The sequence below is a fragment of the Capsicum annuum genome, chromosome 9 (genome assembly GCF_002878395.1).
Source record: "Capsicum annuum cultivar UCD-10X-F1 chromosome 9, UCD10Xv1.1, whole genome shotgun sequence".
NCBI lineage: Eukaryota > Viridiplantae > Streptophyta > Magnoliopsida > Solanales > Solanaceae > Capsicum > Capsicum annuum.
Window position 1 is genome coordinate 217,306,243 of NC_061119.1, and position 27,543 is coordinate 217,333,785.

The 27,543-nt window shown below is 36.6% G+C and overlaps 5 protein-coding genes across 7 annotated transcripts; 1 reads left to right on the forward strand and 4 right to left on the reverse strand.

Moving 5' to 3' along the window:
- Positions 1–2,931: 2,931 nt before the first annotated feature.
- Positions 2,932–3,871, reverse strand: LOC107841830. Its single transcript, XM_016685678.2, has one exon. It carries the CDS (start codon positions 3,375–3,377, stop codon positions 3,000–3,002), a length of 378 nt encoding a protein of 125 aa, XP_016541164.1. The 5' UTR covers positions 3,378–3,871; the 3' UTR covers positions 2,932–2,999.
- A 1,659-nt stretch (positions 3,872–5,530) lies between these two features.
- LOC107840911 lies at positions 5,531–6,466 on the reverse strand. Its single transcript, XM_016684859.2, has one exon. The coding sequence runs from the start codon at positions 5,969–5,971 to the stop codon at positions 5,591–5,593; it is 381 nt and encodes a 126-aa protein (XP_016540345.1). The 5' UTR covers positions 5,972–6,466; the 3' UTR covers positions 5,531–5,590.
- A 1,557-nt stretch (positions 6,467–8,023) lies between these two features.
- On the reverse strand, positions 8,024–9,016 carry LOC107840912. The gene has a single exon (XM_016684860.2). The coding sequence runs from the start codon at positions 8,518–8,520 to the stop codon at positions 8,137–8,139; it is 384 nt and encodes a 127-aa protein (XP_016540346.2). The 5' UTR covers positions 8,521–9,016; the 3' UTR covers positions 8,024–8,136.
- Positions 8,826–12,170, forward strand: LOC107841088 (E3 ubiquitin-protein ligase RING1-like). 2 transcript variants are annotated; one of them, XM_047396626.1, is made up of 2 exons: positions 8,826–8,961; positions 11,410–12,170. In XM_047396626.1, the coding sequence occupies exons 1-2, from the start codon at positions 8,915–8,917 to the stop codon at positions 11,693–11,695; spliced, it is 333 nt and encodes a 110-aa protein (XP_047252582.1). In that variant the 5' UTR covers positions 8,826–8,914; the 3' UTR covers positions 11,696–12,170. The 2 variants fall into 2 exon arrangements, with proteins under 2 accessions (XP_047252582.1, XP_047252581.1); XM_047396625.1 differs by lacking the exon at positions 8,826–8,961 and having other exon boundaries at positions 9,142–12,170.
- A 450-nt stretch (positions 12,171–12,620) lies between these two features.
- LOC107840913 (vacuolar protein sorting-associated protein 2 homolog 1) lies at positions 12,621–20,771 on the reverse strand. 2 transcript variants are annotated; one of them, XM_016684861.2, is made up of 5 exons: positions 20,422–20,771; positions 14,549–14,679; positions 13,981–14,085; positions 13,028–13,288; positions 12,621–12,937 (listed from the first exon to the last, which is right to left on the reverse strand). In XM_016684861.2, exons 1-5 carry the CDS (start codon positions 20,456–20,458, stop codon positions 12,800–12,802), a joined length of 672 nt encoding a protein of 223 aa, XP_016540347.1. In that variant the 5' UTR covers positions 20,459–20,771; the 3' UTR covers positions 12,621–12,799. The 2 variants fall into 2 exon arrangements, with proteins under 2 accessions (XP_016540347.1, XP_047252580.1); XM_047396624.1 differs by lacking the exon at positions 20,422–20,771 and adding an exon at positions 14,969–16,213.
- Positions 20,772–27,543: the final 6,772 nt, after the last annotated feature.

Genomic DNA, 27,543 nt, shown 5'->3' on the forward strand with positions numbered 1-27,543 from the left:
GCCAAAAATCAATCGGGTTGCCCCAGGCAGGCTGGGGAGCAGGCTAGTGTGGGTTATTTTGGTTTTCTGGGCGATTTTGGTGGTCAAACGGGCAAAATAGCGCTACCGGGGCATTTTTGGGCCAAATCGGTGTGCTATAGCCCACGATTTTGTGGGTGGGCTCGGGGTTCGAGCGTTATTTTGTCCAAAAATTGATCGGGCTACCCCAGGCAGGCTGGGGAGCGGCCTAGTATGGGCCATTTTGGTTTTCTAGGCGATTTGGGTGGTCAAACAGGCTAAATGACGCGTACGGGGCATTTTCGAGCCAAATCGGTGTGCTATAGCCCACGGTTTTGGGGGTGGGTTCGTGGTCCAAGTGTGATTTTGGATGAAAATCGATCAGACTACCCCAGGAAGGCTAGGGAGAGGCCAAATAGGGCCATTTTGGTTTTCTGGGAGGTTTGGGTGGTCAAACTGGCGAAATGGTGCAAACGGGAAATTCTCGAGCAAAATTGATGTGCTATAGACCACGGTTTCGGGGGTGGCCCCGGGGTCCATGTGTGATTATGGATGAAAATCGATGGGGCTGCCTAGGAAGGCTGGGGAGTGGCCTAGTGTGGGTCATTTTGGATTTCTGGGCGATTTTAGTGGTCAAAGGGGTGAAATGGCGCGAACCGGGCATTTTTGGGTCAAATCGGTGTGCTATAACCCACGGTTTCGTGGGTGGGCCCAGATTCTAGGCGTTATTTTTGCCGAAAATCGATCGAACTGCCCCAGGTAGGCTAGGGTGAGGCCAAATGTGCGCCATTTTGGTTTTCTGGGGTTTTTGGTTATCAAATGGACGAAATGTCACGAACGGGGCATTTTCTGTCCAAATCAATGTGCTATAGCCCACTGTTTTGGGGGTGCGCCTGGGGTTCGGGCATGATTTTTGCCGATAATAAACTGAGTTGCCCCAAATAGGCTGGGAAGCGGCCTACTGTGGGCCATTTTGGTTTTCTGAGCGGTTTGGGTTGTCAAAGGGGCGAAACGGCGCGAACGGGGCATTTTTGAGGCAAAATCGGTGGGCTATAGCCCACGATTTTGGGGGTGGACCTGGGGTTCGAGTGTAATTTTGGTCAAAAATCGATCGAACTATCCCAGACAGACTGAGAAGCAGCCTAGTGTGGGCCATTTTTATTTTCTGGGCGGTTTGGGTGGTCAAACGGGTGAAACAGCACAAATGGAATGTTTTGGGGCCAAATTGGTGTGTTATAGCTCACGGTTTTGAGGGTGGGCCCGGTGTTTGGGAGTAATTTTGATTGAAAATCGATCGGGTTGCCCTAGGCAGGCTGGAAAGCGCCCTAGTGTGGGCCATTTTAGTTTTTTTAGCGGTTTGTGTGGTCAAACGGGTGAAACAGCGCGATTGGGGCATTTTTGGGCCAAATTGATATGCTATAACCCACGGTTTCAAGGGTTGAGGGTCAAAAATCAATCGGGGGACCCCAGGAAGGATGAGGAGTGGCCTAGTGAGGGTCGTTGGGTTCAATGGGGCCATTTGGGTGGTCAAACGGGCAACGATGCGAACGGGGCATTTTCAGGCTAAATCGGTATGCTATAGCCCACGGTTCTGGGGGTGGCCCTGGGGTCCGAGCGTGTTTTGGGCAGAAAATCGATCAGGGTCCCTTAGATAGGCTGAGAAGCGACCTAGTATGAGTCATTGGGGTCGGTAGGGCCATTGGGATAGTCAAACAGGCGAAACAGCTCGAACAGGACATTTGGCCAAATGGGTGTGTTATATTCCACGATTTCAGGGGTTGGCCTGGGGTTCGGGCATGTTTTAGGCTAAAATCGATCGGGTCCCCTAGACAGGATGAGGAACGGCCTAGTGTGGGCCGTTGGGGTCGACAGGGCAATTTGGGTGGTCAAACGGGCAAAACGGCATGAATGGGGCATTTTAGGGCCAAATCGATGTATTATATAGCCCACGGTTTTGGGGGTGGGCCTAGGGTTCAAGCGTGTTTTGGGCCAAAAGTCAACCGAAACCCTCCAGGCTGGCTGAAGAGTGTCCTAGTATAGGTCATTGGGGTCAGCAGGGCCATTTGGGTGGTCTAACGGGCGAAACGGCACAAATGGGCATTTTCAGCCAAGTCGGTGTGCTTAGCCTACGGTGCTGGGGATGGCCAAGGGTCCGGGTATGTTTTGGGCCAAAAATTGATCGGGCCCACTAAGCAAGTTGAAAAGCGGCCTAGTATGGGCCGTTGGGGTCGGCAGGGCAATTTGGGTGGTCAAACGGGCGAAACGGCTTGAACAGAAAATTTTTGAGCCAAATCGTTGTGTTATAGCCTATAGTTCCGGGGGTGGGCCCAGGGTCCGGACGTGTTTTCGGGCCAAAAATCGACCGGGGCCTCCCAGGCAGGCTGAGGAGCGGCCTAGTGTGGGCTATATGAAAGTACTATAGCCACGTCGCTATAGTCACTGCCAAAAACTTTTCATGACGATTTTATGAGATTCTGCATCGACTTTAGTTGCCAACAAAAGTGCACAAATTTTAACCAACTCCTCTTTCACTCATAGTATAAAGTGCTACTTTAATGAGCCTTACGCATTGTAAATCTGAAAAAGCCAGCTACTTAATTGTATCACACAATCTGTATCGAGCCTATCTTCGCAAGAGTGTTATCATGAGTCTTTACTATTTTCAATACTGGATGAATTATATCCCCCCCCCCCCCCCCCCCCTCTGCAAGAAAAAAAAATAAAAAATTATGGAACTAAACAGTATATCATATAAATGCACTTAAAAGGGCACGAATTTTGACCAATGCTTCTTTTAGTAAGCGGTATGCATTGCAAATCTGAATTAGGTTAGAGTGAAGTGTTTCGCACTATCTTTATCGAGCCTAGTTCCACTAGAACGTTATCACAAACCTTTACTATTTCGAATACCAGATGAATAAATAGAAAAACAAGTTAAAGGAATTAATTGTCATGTAAACATACACAAATCATATAGATACAATTAAAAGAAAGGCACAAGATTAACCCCTCTTGACAGGATCAAAGTTGGAAACACCAATAACAGCACCAACAATTACAATAAGCACAACCCCACCAGACACAATGCTAAGCAAGAAGTTCTTGAGTGATGGTGACACACCATCAACAGCTTGTGCTACATCAGGTACAACCATTGTTACTGTGAGTAAACCTGCTGACAATCCTGCCACTGCCTTTTCCTTAATTGAAGAAGAACTAGAAGCCTTGATGACTACAAACTTATTGGTTGATTTTGGTGTTGCAATTTGTTTTGATGACCTAATTGGCAATGGCTTAAAAAAAGCTTCAACAATTGGTTTTTTGTTTTGGCTTTTGCATGTTAGTGGCATTGCCATTGAGACTATTGAAGAAGTAGCCATTTCTTTTGCCTTTTGCTTTCAAGAATTACAAAACAAAAGTTGGAGGAGTATGGTAATAATATGATGTGATTTTGAGAGGACAAAGGGTCACTTAGATTGAGATGATAAAGAGTGGATTCATAATTAGAGGTGGAAATTTGAACTTTGGAATTGGCATCTTTTGCTTTGTCCTATGTGGCTGATTTTTATTGGTTATTTTAGATATGGTTATCTCATTGGAAGGTTGTCATAACTTTAAATATGTCCACGTAGGCTAAAAAAAGATCCATGGTGCATCAAAGTTTGAGGACTCCAAATGTCCACTTGGCCATTGATATTTTTCCCCTTGTTATGGAATGTTGTTCTGAAAAACTCTTTGGATATAAAAGGCATTATACATTAGAGTGTTGTTTAACTTGAGCTCAACTGATATTTATGTCGTCCATCTTTAGGTGTGTATAAGTAGATAATTAAATTTGTTTAAAATTAAACGAGTGGACACGCGTCTCATACGTGATGTATCAAGCAAATTGCCACATACAGTAGACTTGTGTTTATTTGTTCACCTTTATATGAGTTTAAGTGCATATCCAAAGTTGAGGATATAAATGTAAGTTGAGGTCAAATTAAAAGACATGTTTTGTGTATTATGTCGACATAAAATCATTATAATTTTCTGAAAGTTGAATTTCAGAATTCTAAAAGCTTCAAAAGTTATTTATGTGGTGATTAATGTTGGTGATTGTCTGATAAAGATTGATAATGGTGATTGGTTAGTCATAGTGAACGAAACTGTGAGCATGATCATCTTTATAATATTATTAAATATTTTTTGTGTCTCAAGCGTCATTTTATATTTAATGAGTTTCTAATCCTACCTTTTTGTTTTAGCTTTAATGATTCTTTCATAGAAATGGCATAACATGTTTAAAATTAGAATTCTTAAAAATGCGTTTGGTATACTTGGACTTGGAAGAAATAAGATTTAGAACGAAGATATTTGGGACAATGTAGGAGTAGCTTCTATAGTGAACAAAATGAGGGAGACGAGACTGAGATAATTCGAACATATTTAAGGAGATGCACAAATTCTCCGATGAAATGAGGAGGTTGACTATGATGTCTAGTCTCTTTACCAATTTTGATATTATTGCGCTCCTATCTTATTCTCCGATTTTTATTAGTATTTGTTGATTCATTTGTTTCAATTATCGTATTATTTGTTGTTGATATTGTTTCTCTCCCGCATTACTTTATGACTTCTCTATTTTCGAATTTCCTTTTTCATGTTTTGATTTTACTATGCTTTACTTGAGTTGAGGCTCTATAGGAAACATCTTTACTTGCACAAGCTAAGGTAGGAGGCTGCATACATACCATCCTCTCCGAACCCCATTTATGAGATTATACAAGATGTTGTCGATATTGTACTTTGATATGTTGCACACCTTTTAATTTACGGAGTCAAAATCAAAAGTCTTTCACATTCTTAAACCTCATGTCTAATAGTCTAAGAGATAAAATAAAAACATATTATTAATGTTTGACTCAGGCCACTAATTTCATTAAGCCATCACTGATCGCACAAAAAAAAAATGTTAGGAATTTCTAGATATATAATGTATTAGGAAGGAACAAAAAGAATTTATCAAAAACTATAGATATACGTAATATACTTTGGCTCGTCTAGCTCAGAAGCATTCATGAGTTGCTAGTCCTCGAATAGAGGGTCAAGAAGCAACATGCATGGTTGGCTCAACCTTACTATCAATCCCACCAAGTAAGATACAACACAACTAATTAACTTGTTTTTCTAGATAACCAATAGATACATTTTGTGTAATTACTTTTAAATAACTTGATACTGTAAAAATTATTTACACTTATATGTACATACATTAAATCCAAACTAAAGTAAAGACATCCGCATATCTATGGAGAAATTACAACTAGGGATTTAATTACCATAGAGTGTAATAAGATGAACGAGTTTCTCTACCCTCAACAATGCGCAATTCTTATGTTCGAATACTACAAGTGGAGAAACTCATGGTATAGAGTGCTTTTTTTTAGTAACCCTACGCATTGCGAATCTGAATTGGCATTTATTATTTCGAATATCAGATGAATAAACCGAAAAATAAGCTAGGGAATTAAATAGGTCATGTTAACAATACATGAAAATCAAACCATATCATATATAGATACACAATTAATTAAAGAAAAGCACAAGATTAACCCCTCTTAACAGGATCAAAGTTGGAAACACCAATAACAGCACCAACAATTACAATAAGCACAACCCCACCAGACACAATGCTAAGCAAGAAGTTCTTAAGTGATGGTGACAAGCTTTCACCAGCTTGTGCTACATCAGGTAACGCCATTGATGCTGTGAGTAAACCTGCTGACAATCCTGCCACTGCTTTTTCTTTCATTGAAGAAGAACCAGAAGCCTTGATGACTACAAACTTATTGGTTGATTTTGATGTTGCAATTTGTTTTGATGGCCTAATTGGCAATGGCTTGAAAAAAGCTTCAACAACTATTGGCTGTTTGTTTTGGCTTTTGCATGTTAGTGGCATTGCCATTGATACTATTGAAGTTGTAGCCATTTCTTTTGCCTTTTGCTAACAAGAATTGATCTTAATTTTCTTGGTATAAAAGTTAAAGAGTATGGTGTTGGTAATATGATGTGATTTTGTATTGAGAGGATAAAGAAGGGATTTTTAATGAGAGGTGGAAAATTGAAATTTGGAGTTTGGTACATATTGTTTTGTCCTACATGGCTGGTTCTTATTGGTTATGTTGGATAAGGTTATCTTATTGGAAAGTTGGCATGACTTTGTACATGTCCACTTTGGTTGAGAAAAGATCCATGGTGCATCAAATTTATCTAGGCCAGTTTTTTTCATACCTTGACTAATTTCACGAAATATCTGTCACTTTACATTAATAACTTAATTAGTGCATCAAACTTTGAGGACACCAAAACTTCTCTTTTTAGGCTATGCTAGCGTAGCATTCAAATTTGGCCCATTGATAAAGGGTTTTCGAAAAGTAATGTTATCAATTAGTCAAATTTCAAATAACTTCAAAAACCTCCCAAAAAATAGCGATTTTTTAGTAGTGTCTATTTGAATTTGAATATACGTTTTATTAAAATATTATCTCAAATTTAAATAGCGATGAGATTATTTATTTATTCAATGTTTGTCATCAAGGCTTAAATATAAGTTCTAAGTGGTGGTTAGATCAATTTTATTGCATGAGACGGATTGTTGATCAATCAAAGAGGCACACATTCAAAAGACGAATATATGCTCAATGAACATGTACATAACAGGTGTATGAATAATAAGAAGGTGTGAGAGATTCACTAAAACAGATTTTAGAAAAGGTAGAAAATAAATTGAAATACACATTCTCTAATTTGAGTGTAATCTTATTATACATTGTCCCTATTTCAATTTATTTGTCAAATTTCTTTTTTAATCTGTTTGAATAAATGCATGTTTCTATAAGTTTCTAATTATACTTTTTGTGTAAGCCTCAATGAGACTCTTATAGGAATTAAATGACATGTACGTTTAAGTCTGCAAAAATCATAGTATATTTTTTATTTGTTACACACACCTTTAGCTTAAGATTGTCATATTCAAAAAATAACATAAATAAAATATATACAAGGTATGTTTGACTTTAAGCCATAAATTTCATTGAACTTTCATGAGAAAAAAAAATGTTATAGACAGTGAAATTGGAAGTAAAGAATATTTTTTCTTTCCAAAAACCAAAGAAATACACGATGTAATTTGGCTCGTTCAACTCGAAAGCATTCATGAGTCACTAGTCCATGGGAGAGGATCGGGAAGTACCACACGCAATTGTCCTGTCCTTTCTTTCCATCAATCTCACCAAGCAAGATACACACAACGAAAAAATAGTAAGACTTTTACCGTGTTATTGAATTTGACTTATTTTCTAGACAACTAATAGATGCATTTTCGCGTAATTATTTTTTAAATGGCACGATAATGTGAATATCATTTACACGTGTTACTAATAAACCTATTTTGCAGCTAGGTTTATCGGTTATTGTTTGGTTTTAAACAGCCCTAACCTATTTTTACTAGAGCGGTATCACGAGCTTTTACTATTTTGAATGTTCAATATACCAATTCTCTTTGTATCAAGGTACGCTATGTCCATTGTATACATTTGTTATGTATTCACTCGAATATAGAGCGAATAGATGCAGAGCTAATCGATCCAACACCAAGCGAACAAAGTGAAACAGATAAAACTCAAACTCTCACTATATATCATAATTTCAATTAAGCCTTCGCTCAGCTATTCGAATCAATAATGGAATGGAAATGGGTGTGGTAACTACGTCTTGTGCCCTTCCCCCCCTCTTCAAGCGATCGAAGACTTTATCTAAGAGGTGGATTTCCCTCGATATTCGGGCACATTATATATGATGGATACGAGTGGGCCAGGCGAGTGAATAGGTATTACTTTTTTGAGAGTCCTAAGGAGGCTACCTAAATTATCGTTGAAAGGCTTCAGAGAGGTCAGGAGTCAACTCTCACTACGTATCATAATTTTTTAAAACTCTCACTATTTCGGATAAATACATGACATATATTTGATCTATTATGTAATTTTTCCCCAAAAGAAAAAACTATGGCATTAAATTGATCATGTAAACATACACAAATCATACTTGAAAATCAAACCATATGATAATAGATATAATTAAAGAAAGGGCACAAAATTAACCCCTCTTAACAGGATCAAAGTTGGAGACACCAATAACAGCACCAAGAATAGCAAAAAGCACAACCCCACCAGACACAATGCTAAGCAAGAAGTTCTTAAGTGATGGTGACACACCATCAACAGCTTGTGCTACATCAGGCACAACCATTGTTGCTGTGATTAAACCTGCTGACAATCCTGCCACTGCCTTTTCTTTCATTGAAGAAGAACTAGAAGCTTTGATGACTACAAACTTATCGGTTGATTTTGATGTTGCAATTTGTTTTGATGGCCTAATTGGTAATGGCTTGAAAAATGATTCAACCACAATTGGTTGTTTGTTTTGGCTTGTGTAAGTTGGTGTCATTGCCATTGAGACTATTGAAGAAGTAGAAGCCATTATTATTGTTTTGCTTTCAATTTTGTTGTAACTTGTTCTCTACTTGTATACTTTTTGTGTGTTGTTGAGACCCATAAAGATATGAGAGGTGGAAAATGGGGCATTGGTGTCCTACGTGGGGATCCTTCACTTGCCTATGGTGGATAACCTTATCTCATTGCAATCCCTATCATGATTTTAAGTTTACCTTTGTATATATACACCATTAGACGGAGAGGTGGAGTCAGAATTTAAAATTTATGAGTTTAAGATTTTAGTTTGTTTTAAAATCTTTTCTTGGAGTTCACACTTTTTTTGCTCTAATAGTGATTCGAATCTACAATCTTGGAGTTGGAGATGAAGGATGGGTAAAAACTTACTCACACGGCAGTGGAGGATCTAGGATTTAGAGTTCATGGGTGCTCGTGAGGTTCCACACATATTGATGTATAAAGTTTTAAGGTTCGCTTGAAAACTAAATCACCTAGCTATCGTATTGGTTTCCTAGGTGCCTTTTGGAAGCTTTTACTAATTTTTATATTTTTTTATATAGTTATACCTAATCTGCGACGGATCTAACGGGTGCCGGAGCACCAAAGAAATGCATATAGGTCCGCTCCTAACGGGTGTTTACACAAATGATTGAAAGTTCAGATTCAAAGGCAAATACAAAGGATACTCACCACCAGAGCGACTTCCTCTTGTCAATTCTAACCTTTTTAAATTATTGAGTTCAAAATGAATGATTTGTACATACCGATGGAATTTCTTAAAACAAAATATAGAGTTAGGACCAACGTTACTAAGTTTGGCAGAATCCATGTCTCGAAGGCTAACTCCACTGCTGACCATCAGCGTAAAGAAATTTATACACTATCAAATCACTTAAAAGATATCTAAAAGTAGTGAAGCCTTCAAAAATGTGAAAATTTAAATCTTAATATTATTAGTCCCTCGATTATTGATAAACTATGATTTTGATTCGATTGAAGCATACACTTTTGGTCCATCTACCCCGTGAATCTTCTTATTGAACGAGAATAATATAGTTTAGGAAATAATGTAAATATAAAAAGGGTCAAAAGGTGCAATTAAAAAAAAGCGTCATCTATTTAATTAAATCCCCACATGTGTCATCTTATAATTTCGTTAAATGGACACTTGAGAAGAAAGCCAAAATTCTTCTCTTTTTATCTATCTTAAGGCTGCTACCGATTCCTTATCTGTTATCCTGACGTCCTGTATGCAGGGTTGTTCGGAAAGCCCAACAACTCCCATGCTTTCCGTTGGTCAACAACCAACTAACCCAGTCCTTTTTTTCACACAAGCTCGCATTTTTCGAGCAAGAAGCGGAATTACTTGAATTTCACATGGATCGTTTTCTTTCTGAAGTGACTACACTGACAGTCGGACTCCTTCTTTCGGGAGCTATTTTTGGGGCTTTTAAAGCAGGCCGACTTTTCGAACGAAGTACTATTGCGGAGAGTATACATGACTTCGTATACTTTCAAAGTAGATGGAGTGATCAAGCGGCCCTTCTTGCCTTTTTTTTGCTTAGTTGTAAGTAAGCGTTGGTAGGAGCGGCGGGATGATGATGAGTATATAAATCAATAAAGACCAAAAAAATTGGACGTCCAAGCAAAAAATAAAAATTGATATATATGGTGAAAAGGAATAGGAAGGTAATATATATATTCTAATAAATTAAAATTTACCTAAAGATACACAACCTACCAAAAGATAAGCTTAACGAAGTTGAAATCAAATAATCCATTTAACTTCTTGCTAAAAATGACAAAATAGAAGCTATAAAATCGACTTTGTTATAAAATTGACAGCAAATTTAGAAGTCAATTTTCAGAAACAATTTTATTGTCCATTATTTTGTCGTCTTCATTTGATTTCATGTTTCATCAAAGTTTATTTATTTAACCAGTCCACAGAAATATTCTTTCTTATACTCCTTTGATTCCACGGCTTCATAAATAAGTAATAATAATTCACTATTTTTTTTTCTTATATAAAAGTTAAAACATCAAATGGATAAAATTGAATTTCCTCCTTTAAGTTGGTCTATGCCGTTCAACTTACTGTAGGTGTGCACAAGTCGATACTTATAAAGTTGAACAAACAGACACGCACGTGTCTTACGAGACGTAATACAAATACAAATCAGTTGACACGTGTACACACGTAGGAAGCATACGTCTACTTGTTCAACTTTATACAAACTTAAGTACATACTTGTGTACAACAAAAGTTCGAAAATATAAATGTCAACCGAGGTCAAGTTGGAGTACACGCTTATGTATTTTGCCTAATTAATATAAGAGTTTAAGTTCTATTCATTAATGGTATAAAAAATTTTAAACAATCATATCATTCTTTGATTAGATAAGATGTAAGTCAAATCCATTTATGCACATAAACTACCACAAGCTTCAGAGGTCTTTCTTGCTATTCTAAACTCTGTTTAGTCAATCAGCATAACATAAATTGAAATTAAGGAGTTAATAGTATTTAATTTTCCATTGACAGTTCATTATTTCCCTCAACACTCCACCCCACCCCCACCCCCCACCCACCCCCACACAAATTTATTATACTATGTGCTTGGTTATATATATCACTAGTTGGTGAATCAAATCAATCCTCTTAACATTTGCTTCTCAAACTATCAGCTATGGCAGAAGCTCCTATGCCTTATACTCCTCCATCTTCTCCTCCAAAACTATCAAATTTACCCAGTTTGTACTGCGCTCTAATCATTATCGGAACAGCAGTTTTCCTGCTGGGCCTCTACAATTTCATCATCACTCGATGGTGCAACGTAGATAATGACACGAATCAGTCTCTTGAACAAAACTCTATCCAGGTTCCTAATAGCCTTAACGTGAACATAGTGTCCAGTTTCAGGTACACGAAGGAAGAACATGGAGGAATGCATCAGGAGAAGAACAATGAGTATGAATGTGCTGTGTGTTTATCAGTTTTTGAAGAAGGGGAGGAAGTGAAGGAGCTCCCCATATGCAAACATTCTTTTCATGCTTCTTGTATTGATATGTGGCTTCATTCTCACTTGGATTGCCCGTTATGTCGTTCTCCGGTGGAGCCACCTGTGCTTCACCGGAATAGTTTCACAAGGCAAGAGGAGAGTTCTCGAGATGGATTGATAGTCCAAGACAGCTCAGTTTAGTTTATTTTCATTTCATTTTTGTGTTATGAACACTCTTGTTTCTATGGAAGATTGGTTTTGTATGAGAAGTTCGTTGATGAGTATATCCCAGTGGGTGTGGTAATAAAGAGAGATGATGCATGGCCTAGTGGTCAATGAAGGTTGGTTGAAAATATGAGGTTTCATGTTCAAACTCTCAAAAGGCAAAAACACAAGTGACTTTCAAGATGTCGAAGCCTTGGTTGACAGAGTTATTGGTATTGGTATGGGGGTAGCTGTGCTAGTGGAAGATATCGTGTACCCTATGGAACTAGTCAAGATGCATGTAAGCTAACCCAAACACTACGGTTATGGAAAAGAAGAGAGATGATAGTTACAGGGAAATGCTTGGGATCTATAATGTGAAAATGATTACCTGTCTAGTGTTGTATATTCATACATAAATCTCAGGGACTTGTTACTAGGAGGCCTACTTATAATTTCCCATCCCCACTTCTATATCTTAATTTGTCAAGATATACACGCATATGTATATTCCTGAGCCGGGGTCTATCGGAAACAACCTCTCTACTTCATCTAAGGTTTGAGGTAGTGGTATGGACTGCGTACACTTTATTCCCTCCCCGCCCCCCTCCCGGACTCCACTTTGTGAGAATACACTGAGTATATTGTTGTTGTATACACGCATATGTATACATAATTTTTTCCAAAGTTAACGAGTGCACATGCACTCCCAAGCTCCATGTGGGTCCATCCCTCTATCTCTCATAAACTCAAGTTCATATATGGTTGTTTATTACCATATACTAAGGTGTGTTTCATTAACAAGCTAGCACTATGACAGCTTTAAACAACGGTATTTCATTGCACACTACATATGTTTAAACCATCCTTACACTCGAGTTTCAATCAAACGTCAAACCACATAAATAGCTCTGCCAAGAACTTCTTCAATCATCAGTGTTAACCATGTATTGTGCAATAACTAACAGATTCGAGAATAAACAGTAAGCATAGGGCATGCTATGTGTTGCAATGACAGACACAATGTCTGACCATGAATTCCAGAATTTTCACAAATATTACAAAGACCGTATAAAGTTTTCAATTTATTCTACAAACAATTTACATTTTCCTCAAATTATCTAACCTTGCTTGCAGATCACTGTCTATCCCTCCATCGTCATGGTCAGTTGCCTCAGCTTGTGCAACCTTACCTTTCGCTGCTGGAGCAGCCACCGCAGAAGAAGGAGCGTTGACAAGCTGCCATTAATTCAAGGACCATAAATAATTAGAGCATTGCATACATATCATATACATCCAAATAGGTGTAACAAAAGAGTGGTAAAATACCTCATTGTTGATATTAATCCCAATCTCATCAAGGACCTGGCTTACCAACTCTTCAGTTTCTTCTTCTTCCTCATCCCCTTCCAAAGCATCATCAATGGCATCTCCCATCACCTCACTCACCATTTCCATCTTTTCATTTTGCATCTCGAATTCTTGCATTATTCTCTGCAATGCAGGCAAGTTCATCTGCCTGTTCATCTGTCCCATTGCCTTAGTAACACCTTTCATCGCTTCACCCATTGCTTGTGTTGATTTCAAAGTCTGATACCAATAATAACATTTTGAGTATTTGAGAAAGAAAAAAAAAGAGTTAGGAAACAACTGAGTCTTCAAGACAACCAAATATATGCAACTGAAAGTTAACCATATTAGGAACTCTTAATCAATCATTCACACAGCATATTTTTTGTCGACCAATTTGCCAGTGCCTAGACATTCTGAATGAGGAGATCAAATCATTATCAGGACATGTATTTAGTCCCTTACAGCACCAAAAACAGAGGCAGATCCAGGATTTAATCCTTATGTGTGCAGTTGTCAAGATTCTTAGGATTGATCCCACTGTATTTTTAAAATTATGGGTTCATACCTACTATTTATTGCAATTTTAGTGTGTTTTTGCACAAAAAAATTTATGATTTGCGTCGAAAATAATGGGTTCAAATGAACCCAGTGCCACTACGTTGTCTCCGCCACGGACGGAGAAGCTTTCCAAATTTTTCATTAACTGGAGATGAGAACTTACTGTTGAGATTGCAGAGTTTACTCCAGAGAAAGGACAGGAAGAAAGCAAGGATACTGTTTTGCAAATATTAAGCTTTGTAAACAGCCGTTCCACGTAAAACAGCAGTTATATTCTCATTAAAGACGACACACTTTTCAAAAGCATAACAGCAGCAATAGCAGCAAGAAAAATCAACGATCATGGGAATGATAATGATGTCCAAAATTACCTGAATTCTGAGGGAGACGCCTTGAAGTTGGGACTTAAGCTTGTAAAATTTTTCAATCTGATGCCTTGTCCTGATAAGATCTTTTGCCATCACCTTCACAGCGCCCTAGAATCAAAAGAACTTCAGATCACAAATGGGTTTAAGTATTGTTGCTAATCTTAAATATCCTTGCACTATCTATAGCATAATACATTACTGAATTCAAGAAATGAAAGTGACAAAAGAGCTTAGTGCCTGACTTGATACACTTACACTAACTGCATACAGTAACTATTTGAGTATGACCATTACTTTTACTATACCGATAGGTTTTCCGTTCACCTAATAGATCCAAACTAAGTCTTAACTGTAAACATAAAAACTGGTGCCACATTATAAGCCTTCTTTAGCACTTTAGTTAAAGCAACTAGAATACTAACAACAAATAGGCTCCTCCATCATAGAATAACATACCTCTTAAAAAATCTCAGCATGTGTGTCACTGATTTGAAAAAGGAGAGGGGCAAATAAAAAAAGATACAAAAGTACTCTCTATTAAGTGGAGCTAAGATCCAGAGAGAAGACCTACCATCTGTCCTTGCTTTGCACTTTTCTTTATCTCTGCAATTAGTTTCTTCTCTTGTGTTTGTAACCCCTGTCTCTCCCTTTCTATTTCTCGGATAGACTTATCAAGCATACGCTTGTTTTCACGCAGGAGCTCTGCAAATGAAAATAAAAAACTAGAAATCAATGCAACGAAATCCTTTAGCAAGGGCTAATACCAATCACATCCCATCAAATTCCAAGGGAACATCGTAGAGCAGTATCATGCACTGGTTTATGTAAGAGATAAGGACAACACATATGCAAATTCCAACATTTAACTTAAGTAAATGCCCCCAAAAACCTCTCACAAAAAAAGGGGCAGCCGGTGCACTAAAGCTCCCGCTATGGGCAAGGTCTGGGGAAGAAGGGTCTGACCAGAAGGAGTTATTGTACGCAACCTTACCTTGCATTTCTTCCAGAGGCTGCTCCAAGGGTCGAACCCATGACCTCCTGGTCACATAGCAGCACCTTTATCAGTTACTCCAAGGCTCCCCTTCATACAAAGTCTGGTCATGATACAATCTAGACACTGGAATATGCATAACTAGGAATCATTTCGAGCACAATAATCTATTCTAAAGAATATACCATCTAAAGAACGCCAACCCTTAAAAAGACAGGACATTAAGGTGGCCAAAGCCAAACTCTTGCCATCACTCTAACAAAGTTCAAATTCTAAACATTCTAAACAAGTTTTTTCATTATCCCAAGTCCATGGAAGTAGTGGTGGATGTAGACAATGCAGTGTTTAGGGAAGCATGATAAGCATGATGAGAAAAAAAGTGACAAGGCTCTGAATCACGCATTACGCGAAGTGTGAAGGGATGTGAGCACATCATTGAAATGATGCAGTAAAGAAGAAGAAGGCGCAGTAGTGATAGTCACACAGTGAAGAAGAAGAAGTCATTGCAGTGATCAAAGTTAACCTTAGAAAATTGCAGCAGTGGTGAGTAGACTCCTTTTTTAAAAAAATTTAAAATTGATCCCATATATAAATCAATACGAAGTGATTCTTTTTTAATTTAAAATTGACACTAAAAATAAAATCTACATGATACGCTCGCATCAGCCACACGGAGCAACACGGAGCAAGAGGGGCTCGCATTGCTTTGTATCATCGAATTAAGCGACGATACAAGCGCATTCCAGAACACCGAGACTATGACTTGCAGCTTCACAATTATCTAGGCCGCCGCCCGGTCTCCAGCCGCCAACTCGGTCTCCAACAGCCGAAGCTCGGTCTTCAGCCGCAGCTCCATCTCAGCACCGGAATGCCCCGGAAGCCGGTCAACACTGGGATTGGTTTCCGGCTTGGTCTACAAGCGTAATCCGGTGACTTCTAACCTTTGTTATTTCGTTATTTCATATTTCATTTTATTTCATTATTTCATGTTTCATACTTCGTATTATGCTAGTAGTAGCCCCTGTACCTTGACTTGCGTGGGATTTGTGGATATTGCCTGTTGTCTGTTGTTGCTGTTGCTGTGGTCGTTTCTTGCACTGCTTTGGACTGGGTTATCGGCTGGGAATCTGTATTTGGGGCTGTGGGTGTTGAGTCCAGTGGTGTTTGCCCCCTAATTGAGTATAGCTTTGTTTCGAGAGTATTTCTTTGAATTTGTGCGAGCCTTGTATTTCTTGCTGCTGCTTTGATACTACCATCGTGTATATCTTTATATTTTCTTATACTTTCGTGTAGTTGTGGCTGTGGACGGTAATGGGTGGATAGGGTCATGACCGAGGGGGTTGGGGCGTGGGGTCGTGGTGGGGGCAGGGGATGAGGAGAGGGCGGGAGTGGGAGGGAGGCCAAGGTTTGGCCGCGGAGGGGGTAGTGGGGGGGTAGTGGAGGGCGCGTGGATAGTGACGGTAGGCTGAGGGTTGGGTCTTGGAATATAGGGACCCTTCAGGGTAAGTCCATAGAGCTTGTGAAGATTCTTAGGAAGAGGAGGATCAACATTGCGTGTGTTCAAGAGACCAAGTGGGTAGGGTCTAAGACTAGGGATGTGGATGGTTACAAGCTGTGGTACTCTCTGGGAGCGAGAGGCCTAGGAATGGAGTTGGCATCTTAGTAGATGAAGAGCTTAAGAGGTCAGGTAGTAGAGGTGAAGAGGATCAACGATAGGTTGATGACTATTAAGTTGGTCATTCGGGGGTTTACCCTGAACGTGTGTAGTGCTTATGCGCCGCAAGTGGGATCGGAGTGGGAGGAGAATATGCGGTTTTGGGAGGCTTTGGAGGAGGTGGTGAGAGGCGTGCCTAGTTCGGAGAAGATTGTTGTAGCAGGGGATTTCAACGGGCACATCAGGGCGTTACCGGGAGGCTTTGGTGATGTGCACGGTGGTTTTGGTTTTGGGGAGAGAAATAAAGAGGGGGCTACCCTATTGGAGTTTGCGAGGTCCTTTGGGCTGGTGGTGGTGAACTCGGGCTTCCCGAAGAAGGACGAGCACCTGATCACCTTTCGAAGCGCGATAGCCAGAACCCAGATTGACTTTTTGTTGCTTAGGAAAGGGGATAGGACATGTGTAAGGACTGTAAAGTCATCCTGAGTGAGAATCTTTCGACCCAGCATAGGCTCTTGGTTATAGATTTGGGTATAAAGAAGGATAGAAAGAGGAGTAGTAAGGAGTGTAGACCTAGAATTAAGTGGGGCGGCCTGACGCCAGTGAATGCGTAGGAGATAGGGGAGAGGTTGGCGGGAATGGGGGTGTGGGAGTATAGGGGGGACGTGGATAGTATGTGGGACAGGGCGGCAAGGTGCATCAGGGAGAATGCAAGTGAGGTGTTGGGTGTTTCTAGGGGCCGGGCCGGGCACCATCGGGGGTATTGGTGGTGGAATGAAGAGGTAGAGAAGAAAGTGGGGACCAAGAAAGGGGCGTATGCTAAGTTGGTGGAGAGTAAGGACGAAGAGGAGAAGCGGGTAAACAGGAAAGAGTACAAGCTAGCGAGGAAGGAGGCTAAGTCAGCAGTCACGGCAGCTAAGACGGCAGCTTTTGAGAGCTTGTATTACAGGGGAAAGGAGGGGAGAAAAAGTTGTTTAGACTCGCTAAGGCTAGGGAGAGAAAGGGTCGTGACCTCGATCAGGTGAGGTGCATTAAGGGGGAGGACGGTAGAGTGTTGGTGGAGGACGGCCACATTAAGAATAGATGACAGTCGTACTTTCATAGGCTCTTGAATGACGAAGGGTGTGTTAGGGGAACTGGAACACTCAGAGGAGTGTCGGGATTTTAGCTATTGTAGACGTTTTAAGGTAGAAGAGGTTAGACAGGCTGTTCGCAGGATGCGAAGGGGTAGGGCGACGGGACCGGATGAGATACCGGTGGAGTTTTGGAAGTTCGTTGGAGAGGCTGGTGTAAGGTGGTTGACTGGACTGTTTAATGAAATCTTCAGGACGGCAAAGATGCCCGAGGCTTGGAGGTGAAGTACCATGATACCTCTCTACAAGAATAAGGGGGACATTCAGAGTTGCAATAACTATAGGGGGATTAAGTTATTGAGTCACTCTATGAAGATCTGGGAGAGAGTGGTTGAGGTGAGGCTGAGACGGGTAGTGTCTATTTCGGAAAACCAGTTTGGATTTATGCCCGACCGCTCGACGACGGAGGCAATCCACCTGGTACGGAGGTTGGTGGAGCAGTATAGGGAAAGGAAGAAGGATCTGCACATGGTGTTTATCGACCTGGAGAAGGCTTACGACAAAGTCCCCAGAGAGGTGCTTTGGAGATGCTTGGAGGTGAGTGGAGTACCGCTGGCATATATCAAAGCAATTAAGGATATGTATGATGGGGCGAAAACCCAGGTGAGCACGGCGGGAGGAGACTCAGAGCATTTCACTGTCCTGACAGGATTGCATCAGGGATCTACTCTTAGTCCCTTTTTGTTTGCGTTAGTGATGGATGTGTTGACGCGGCGTATTCAAGGGGAGGTGCCGTGGTGTATGCTTTTTGCAGACGATGTAGTTCTGATAGATGAGACTCGAGGGGGTGTAAATGACAAATTAGAGGTGTGGAGGCAAACTCTTGAGTCTAAAGGTTCAGGGTGAGCAGAAGCAAGACAGAGTATGTGGAATGCAAGTTTAATGACGTGAGGCGGGAGAAGAAGGTAGTAGTGAAGCTGGAAGCACAGGAGGTATGTAAGAGGGATAGTTTCAAGTATCTTGGGTCCGTGATTCAGAGTAACGGTGAGATTGACGAGGATATCTCGCACCGTATTGGGGCGGGATAGATGAAGTGGAAGCTCGCGTCGGGGGGCTGTGTGATAAGAAGGTGCCGCCCAAGCTTAAAGGCAAATTCTACAGGGTGGTAATCCGTCCGGCCTTGTTGTATGGAGCGGAGTGTTGGCCAGTTAAGAACTCCCACATCCAAAAAATGAAGGTGGCAGAAATGCGGATGTTGCGCTGGATGTGTGGGCTGACTAGAGGGGATAGAGTTCGGAATGAGACTATCCGGGAGAAGGTTGGTGTGACTTCAGTGGAGTGCAAAATGCGGGAAGCCCGATTGAGATGGTTCGGACACGTGAAGAGGAGGGGCATGGATGCCCCGGTCCGTAGGTGTGAGAGGCTAGCGCTGGATGGTTTTAGGCGGGGTAGGGGTAGGCCGAAGAAGTACTGGGGTGAGGTGATTAGGCAGGACATGGAGCAGTTACAGCTCACCGAGGACATGACCCTAGATAGGAAGGTCTGGAGGACGCGAATTAGGGCAGAGTACTAGGGCCAGTTTGGGTCGCTAGTGTAGGGAATTACTTGGTGGGGGTTTTATTCCTGTTATGATTCCGTGTTCCGTGTTCCATGTTTTATTACGAATCTGTGTGCTTTCCTCTGCTTTCCTTTGTTTTATATTACTTATGGGTGCCGTATTTATGTTATGTAATCTGCTTCTGTGCTTTACTAGGTGTTTGTGTGGTATCTCGTGCCTTGAGCCGGGGGTCTATCGAAAACAGTCTTTCTACTTCTTTAGAGGTAGAGTTATGGACTACGTACATCTTACCCCCCAAACCCCACTAGGTGGGAATACACTGGGTTTGTTGTTGTTGTTGTTGTTTTGATCATACCATGTATAAATAATAAGAAATTCAGTAAATATCTACAAATGGTTTAACTTTTCACCCACAAATTATTGTAAGCTCCCTCCGTCCCAATTTATATGGCACTTTAGTTTTCAAATATCGAGATTCAAACAAGCCTCACTTTGACCGTAACCATAATATATTTTGAATCATCAATTACTATAACTTATACTACTTTTGGTAAGTATTTTTCTAATACATGCCCGAATTCACGATCAAAACTAAATTATTTTCACTCTCAAAATTCGAAATCGTGCCACATAATTTAGGACAGTGAGAGTGATATTAATTTGAGTTTGTTATATGAACTCATAAATCCACCTCCACAACTCGTGCATCATTTGAATTCACTAAACAAAAGCTTCAAAAAAGGCTATGTAAAACTTAAAATTCACATCAGATAGAGATTCAACAATACTACTAGCTAGCTGCGTAAAGTCAAAAACTTATCAATTTCACCAAAAAATTTCCTTTGCTCCTTATGCTCAATTCACACAGATCGCCAAAAAATACACATCACAAAACAGTAATTTTTCAATCACAATAAATTCATCAAAATATCAGTAAAAAACACACATCACAAAAACATTAATTTTTCAAATCGCAATAAAAATTCATCAAAATATCAGCAAAAAACACACATCACAAAACAGTAATTTTTCAAATCGCAATAAATTCATCAAAATATCAGTAAAAAATACACATCACAAAACATTAATTTTTCAAATCACAATATATATTCATCGAAATAACAGGAAAAAAAAATCACAATCAATTCAATTATGAATAAAAACGAACCTGCGGGAGTTTTTTTCTTGCCGAATAAAAAACTCATGTTGATCGATTAATTATGGATTATTCTTCGATTGAATTTTTGTACGGAATAATATATTTGATTTTGATCTACTATTCAAAGGGGAAAGTTTGGGGGTTTTGGGATTATAAGGAAGAGTCTTTGTTCTTACGCAGTACGCGGCAAGAGAGGTTACCGAATCTAATTCTACAACACGGTGAAGTTGGTAGTATTATTGACGATATTTGGGGAAAATGTTGAATATATATATATATATATATTTGTGTTTAGGCGAAATTTTTAGTTACGTACTCTAAATTTAAATTTTGTGGGGATCTTATAATCCTAGTAGACTATTTTTTTAATTGTATTTAACTAATATATTTACTCGTTATCAAATACTTCCTCTGTTTCACAATAAATGAATTATTGAATTTTGACACACAGATTAAGAAAAAAATATTAAAGACATAAATTTAATACAACTTTTCATTTTTACCCAAAAAAAAAACAGATCTTGTAATACTTTTTCAAAAGTTAATTGATTGTCAAATCATAAGGGTAAATTTGAAAAAAATTTAATGATTCATTTATTTTGAAACACCAATAAATACGCCAACAATTCACTTATTCCAAAACGGAGAGAGTATTTTTTCTTACACCTCAATGAGCATGAAATATATGCAGTAATTCAAGTGTCAATTGTCGTATTTAACTAGTATATACTTGCCCCTTATCAAATATTTTTCTTACGCGCTTAATGTGCGTGAAATATACGTGGTGGTTCAAGTATCAAATATATGTCAGTTTAAATACAATAAAAAATAGTTTAGGAGGTCATAGGACCTCTGTAAAGTTCAGGATGCGTTACTGCAAATTTCATCAAAGTATAGATATTTTTCACATTTTTTTCAGGATATTTTGGATTATGTTTTTATTTTATTTTGAGATACTTATTTGATCATGAAAATTAAAAATGTGTTTTAAAATATGTGGTTTCATAATTTTTTATTTTTTGACACAATCTTGAATAGAAAGTTGTGGAGAAAACAAATTAGGATAGAAGGTTAGTATTATTTCAGAATATCGTATCGTTTATTATATCACTTGATGAATCTTGTTTATGATATTATTGAATGTGGTTATTTCTATTGTATGTTGTCATTTTACTATTCCTTATCTAGATGTTCCATTTTGAGTCGCGAAGCTATCAGAAACGATACGCACTGTGTACACTTATCTTTTCCAAATCCCACTAGATGGGAATATATGATTACGTTGTTGTAGTTGTTGTTTTTCTATCTTTATTGTCGTTGTTTTTCTACCACTTTATAAAAAATAAATTTAAAATATTTTTGAAAATACAAGGGCCAAACACAATTTCAATGCTATTTTCGATTTCAAAATTATCAAATAAAATGAATACGTATTTGATTTTCATGTAGTCCCAAAAGAAGGAAGTTTCCTGTTTTAGATTGGGCCTTGGATATGTGGGCCTTGATAATGAAATGCACAAATATCTATTTTTGAGGAGTGGAAGAAAAGTTACACATTTGAGTATATATGAAAAATATACATTGTTATGTATCAAATATATATAAAAAAAAATTGTGTATATGTTATGCTTTTATTTTTCATGAAAGGCTAGTGAAATTCAATGACAAAATATTTGTATTCTGAGATCTGACATCTGAGGATTAGTTGATATTTCCCAATCACTAAGGAGAAAATACGTTGGGTTAGCATTTTATAATATTAATCTCTATTATATTAAAAGTGTGAAACCCCTTATAATTGACGTTTATCCTTTTTACCCTTCATTAAAAGTCTTTTCTTTAAACAAAATCGTATTTTCACTTTTTTTCTTTATTTTATTAAATTAAAGAATTCTAAAATATATGGAAAGAATCTTAATAAATAAAACAAATTAATAAATACGAGGGCTTAAATTTTTTTGATTATTCTCCTTTTGCTAGATTTCTTAAATCTTATTTCTCCTCGTGCCAAAACAATATTTGTCGTAAGAAAAATGACAACGTCAAAAATAATCATGATTATAAGAAAAAATGTTTCGGGAATATAAATATATGATTCCACCGAATCTTTATGTAACACAATTCAATAGGCTTGATATTGTTATGAAAATTATCAATTAGTATAATTAAAAGGAACCTAGAGTATTTATAGCTAATTTTATAGAGAACCTACCTAATCTCTATCATAATCTATATTTATAATCTATAAACTATAATCTATAATCTATATCTATATTTATATCTATGTCTATAATCTATAATCTATTAAAAGTGTAAAGATTATTAGAAAAGTTATTTAAACTTTTTACCCTTCATTAAAAGTCTCCGCTTTTGATAAAATCGTATTTTCACTATTTTTATTTTAATTAATTATTTAATTAGATTTATAATATTAACTGAACTCCTAAAATATATAAAAAGAAATATATTTGAATTAAGGACTCCTAAAAAATATTGAAAAAAGTTCTTTTACATCTTTGTTTATTGAAGTAAACTTTTGAAAACTTTCTATACATATACAATGCACCTTTTATTTTCAATCTAAAAATAAAATTTTAAAATAATATAGTTTGGTAAGATATTGATTTTAAGCAATTCAATTTAAAAGTATTTTATTATAAAAGGAAAAAGAAGTACGAAACGAAAAAGTATATCTATATGTTTTAATGGATACAAATAGTTTGAAATGTTTTTAAAATAGGACTGTATTAAACAAATACTTTTATAAATATTGAGATACACGTTAAATTAGAGAAGAAATCGATTTACTTATTCAAAAAATATGATTGATACTCATTTAACTTGATTCGATTGCATGTCTAGATTGATAGATGCTTAATAATAGAATTCAACGTGTGTGCATATATATCTTCTTTATTTTCATTTAAGTAATTTACATGTGGTAGATGAATATCGGTCTGCTTTGCGGAATTTTTTTAGGTAAAGGTTAGGTTTAATTGTATTGTTTTTATATCTCTATTTTGAGAATTTTTTTGGTGTAACAGTTAAGTTTAGTTGTATTCTTTTGATATCTCTATTAACGTATTATTTTGTTATAATTTACAAATGGTAGATGAGTGTCAGAAGACTTTGAATTTTTTTTTTGTAAATGTTGGACTTAATTATATTATTTTGATGTCTCTATCATCATATTTTTTTGTTGCAGTTTACAGGTGGCAGATGAATGTCGATCGACTTTGACAATTTTTTTGGTAAAGGTTAGATTTAATTAAATAAATTCTTCAAAAAATATTGCATTTAATTATTGTATTCATCTTCATTATTTAAACAAATATCCTATTTAGTATAACGTTTGAACTCAATAAAGTGAGGTACATGCACGAGGTGTGTACACCTAAACTAGCTAAAAGAAAATAGAGAGGGTTCAAAGAAGTCCTAAAATATACAAAAATAAAAAAAATTCATAATATTTAGTAATTTTAAATCAATTAGAATTTTATATGAATTTTATTTTTTTATAATTCTATCTAAGTGATATGAATCAAAACTTGAAACAAATTATTCTTTGCTTCTACTTTTCTTCTTATTTTAGTTCTTTAAGTCACCTTCGCGCTTTCATTATCATCTTTCTGTAGCTTTAAAGATCATATGAGTTAGAATGATAATGAATTTTTCTGTTTTGATAATTTATCGTGTTTCTCTTTCAGTTCAAAATTTTGGATCGAACAATTGGACAAAATAAGCATGTTGTCGCTGAATGATGTAGCCAAAAATTCAAAGGTCTATTTCTTTCTATTTTTTTTCTTTGATTAAATGTGACTTAGTTTTGACTATGTTTTTTTTTTTTTTTTTGTAGAGTTTTGACTATGTTATTTAATACTAATAATTTAATTTACTATTCGCTGGTGTTGTAGTTGAATCTTCAATTAAACTTATTTATTGAATTTGAAATAAGCTTATTGTTAAGTGTTGAATCTTGATATGCAAAACTTTTATTTGAATGAAGGATCAATAAATTAACTTGGTCTTGTGCTTTAGGTTTCTCTGTCCTTCTGAGAGATTTTGCTAGGATCAAGTTTGAGTATTGTTCTCCAGAAAATAACGAGAAATTTAGTTGCAGCCATCTGAAATTGAGAAGGTATTAAGAGTAATAATAACAATTTCTTCATCTTGAATGTGCCCAAGTTCTCTAGAAATATTTTTTCAAGTATTTTAGGACAACTAATGACAGCTAATATTTTTTGCATTAATTTAAGAATTCTAAATCAATTAAATTTGATTATAAGAAATCTGAAATATCTAAAAATAACTATAAAAGCGTTAGAATACATAATTTAAGAAATATCAAATTTTTTAAAAGTTTTAAATACGTAATAAGAATGTAATCAATGATTTTGTTAAAAATTAACTTTAAAAACAAAGAAGGATATTAAATATATAAATAAATAACTGTGCCACAAATATAATTCAAATTAATGCGTCTCTCAATCTCTGGCAGCAAAAGAAAGAGGTGTTGTATGACAAACGTAAAAGTGACGATCCATCAACCACTTGAAATTTATGGTGGTAGATTTAGGTAAAATATATATGTGTTTATACTAAAATATATGTTTATGTTTATATTATTATATTAAAGTGTGAAGAATTTTTGAAAAGTAATTTAAACTTTATTAAAAATCTTCGTAATAAATAAAATTATTTAATTTTAAATAATCAATCATTACACGTACAAGTCACGTGCCATTAGACTAGTTGTATGTAATAGTAGTATGCACTATATTTGCATTGGAACTCCTTATTCGTTGCCACATAGTGTAGCAGCAAATTCTCAACCATTTGTTACCTTTATGTGCAATTTAGTAGCACATTAATTTATGACAATAAGTATATATAATAAGCCAAAGACATGATCTTTTGGTGGCTACACTTTTCTTTGCAGGTTAGTGGGTTTTAGGCAAAGATGTCAATATGGGTCGGTCTAGCCCATTCGGGCTAGTTCACACGAATTTTGAGTTTGACGAGTTAGGTTAAGTTGGCATGCTTTCAACATTACTCTATGGACTGCGGGCCTTGCGGGCCAGCCTATTTTTTAAAAAATAAATATTTTATAATTTAATTTTAGAATGCTAATAAACATAAATATTACCAAACAATATTACATAGTGTTAATACTTGTTAATCAAATCTCCAACACCTTAAAAAATACTCCTAATAATGAAATTAAATAACTTTTGACGTGATATTCTTCAAACCAAATAAAAATACTAATAAGCGATCTAAATAGTTGCATGTATTTGACTTACGGGCTGACCCACGGGCTAAACCAAACCACATTGCTCAAACCTCACAGGCCACGGGTTTATCCGGACCGAGCTAAAAACCTCTGTTCTTAAATGGGCTGCAAAAACTGAAGCCCAACTCCATTAAATTACAGATTGGGTCGGACCTGCCCAATGAGCCTGATCCATATTGACGACTCTAGTTTTAGAAACATGAATGTGCAATTATTTTGTGTAACTCCTATAAACCTATAACTCATTGTTCATCCCTTTATGTCTTATAACTCATGTAACATATGCAACCTCAAAATTATTCATCTACCTCACTAAATATTCATTACTCCCTCATTTACTAGATGAAAGAACACTACGCCTATATAAATGGTGTAGTCTTCTTTGTGTTGATGAACATATGAAAAGATGTGAGTTGTAGTACATTGTGATGTACGAGAAAATATATATGATAAGTGTGAAAAAGATTATAGTGTGTAGTAATTAAAGAGAGAGTTGAGACAAAGAAAATATTTAAGTCTTTAACTATATTTACTATACAAAAGAGAGTAATTATATTAGTGAAAGAAAGAGTTGAGACAAATAAAATATTTTAAGTCTTTAACTATATTCACTATACAAAGAGAGTAAATATATGTTGAAAGAAAATATTCTTATGGTGGAGTTTTGGACTCTTCAACTAATTCGGAATTGTTTGAGTTGCACATCATTGATGAGTTGTTGTATCTTGGAAGGGACAAGTCATGAGATATACTGTTGGATCGGTGTAAATTATGCCGCAATGGGCTTGAATCTTCTAAAAGAGAGCGAGATATCCGCACCTCAACCAAGAAGAAGATTATTTATTTTCTTCATTTTATAATTTCAACTGTAATAATTATTGTAATTATGATATATTACACCAACAATCAATATTAATAATTAATGTAATCATAATCATAATCACTACCAAGTATAAAATATGCATGGCTACTCCTAAATACATAATTTTAAAAAATGTCGAATAAAATCTTAAAATTACATATATTTTATTCAAATATTCAACTTGAATAAAATGCAGATTAGATTTGAAACATACACACATAATATAATCAAAATGGTACTATCCAAATTTTCCAAAAGAGTCATCTTAAAATATAGTAGCTATGATGTTTCTATCCGACATTGCAATATTTGAATGATTGAAAAGCTTCTATTTTTCAATGCTACCAAGTAGGTCATATTTTTCTTATCCTCTGATAACTTTTGGCATGATACACAAATTTATATGTTTTTCATGCTAGTAGGTAATAAGTCCTAAGTAAAATCATGTTACATTTATCGGAAAAAGAATCTCTGACTTCATCATCGATTCTAATAACATCATTGTTTTCGTCATAATATTCTTGTTCAATGCAATATCAAGTTCATTAGGTAGCAAAAATACAAAAATTTTATGGTAAAAATATTAGTAAAGATATTTCAATATAAATTTAGCATGTCGACATCTTCGGTTATGGTAGAAGTTGTAACTGATTTTTTTTTAACGTAAAATTGTTTTATATCAAAAATATAATTGTAATCTAATTTAAAGATTAAAGGATAGTCAAGTTAAGGGTAGGAAGTTGTAGTATGAAGATCTGTCTTTCATTTAACATAGTAATCTTTCATTAAAGTTGGAGATAAACATTCAATACCCCTCGAATTATGATCAAGTTGTTACGACACACTTCAACTTCATCAAAGTTCTATTACTTTTCTGAACTCAATTTTTGCATATTTTGTCTCTCTTTTGTACTGACGTGGCATCTTTATTGCATAAAATAGGGTTCACGTGAAAAGTGTTATGTCAGCTAAAAAG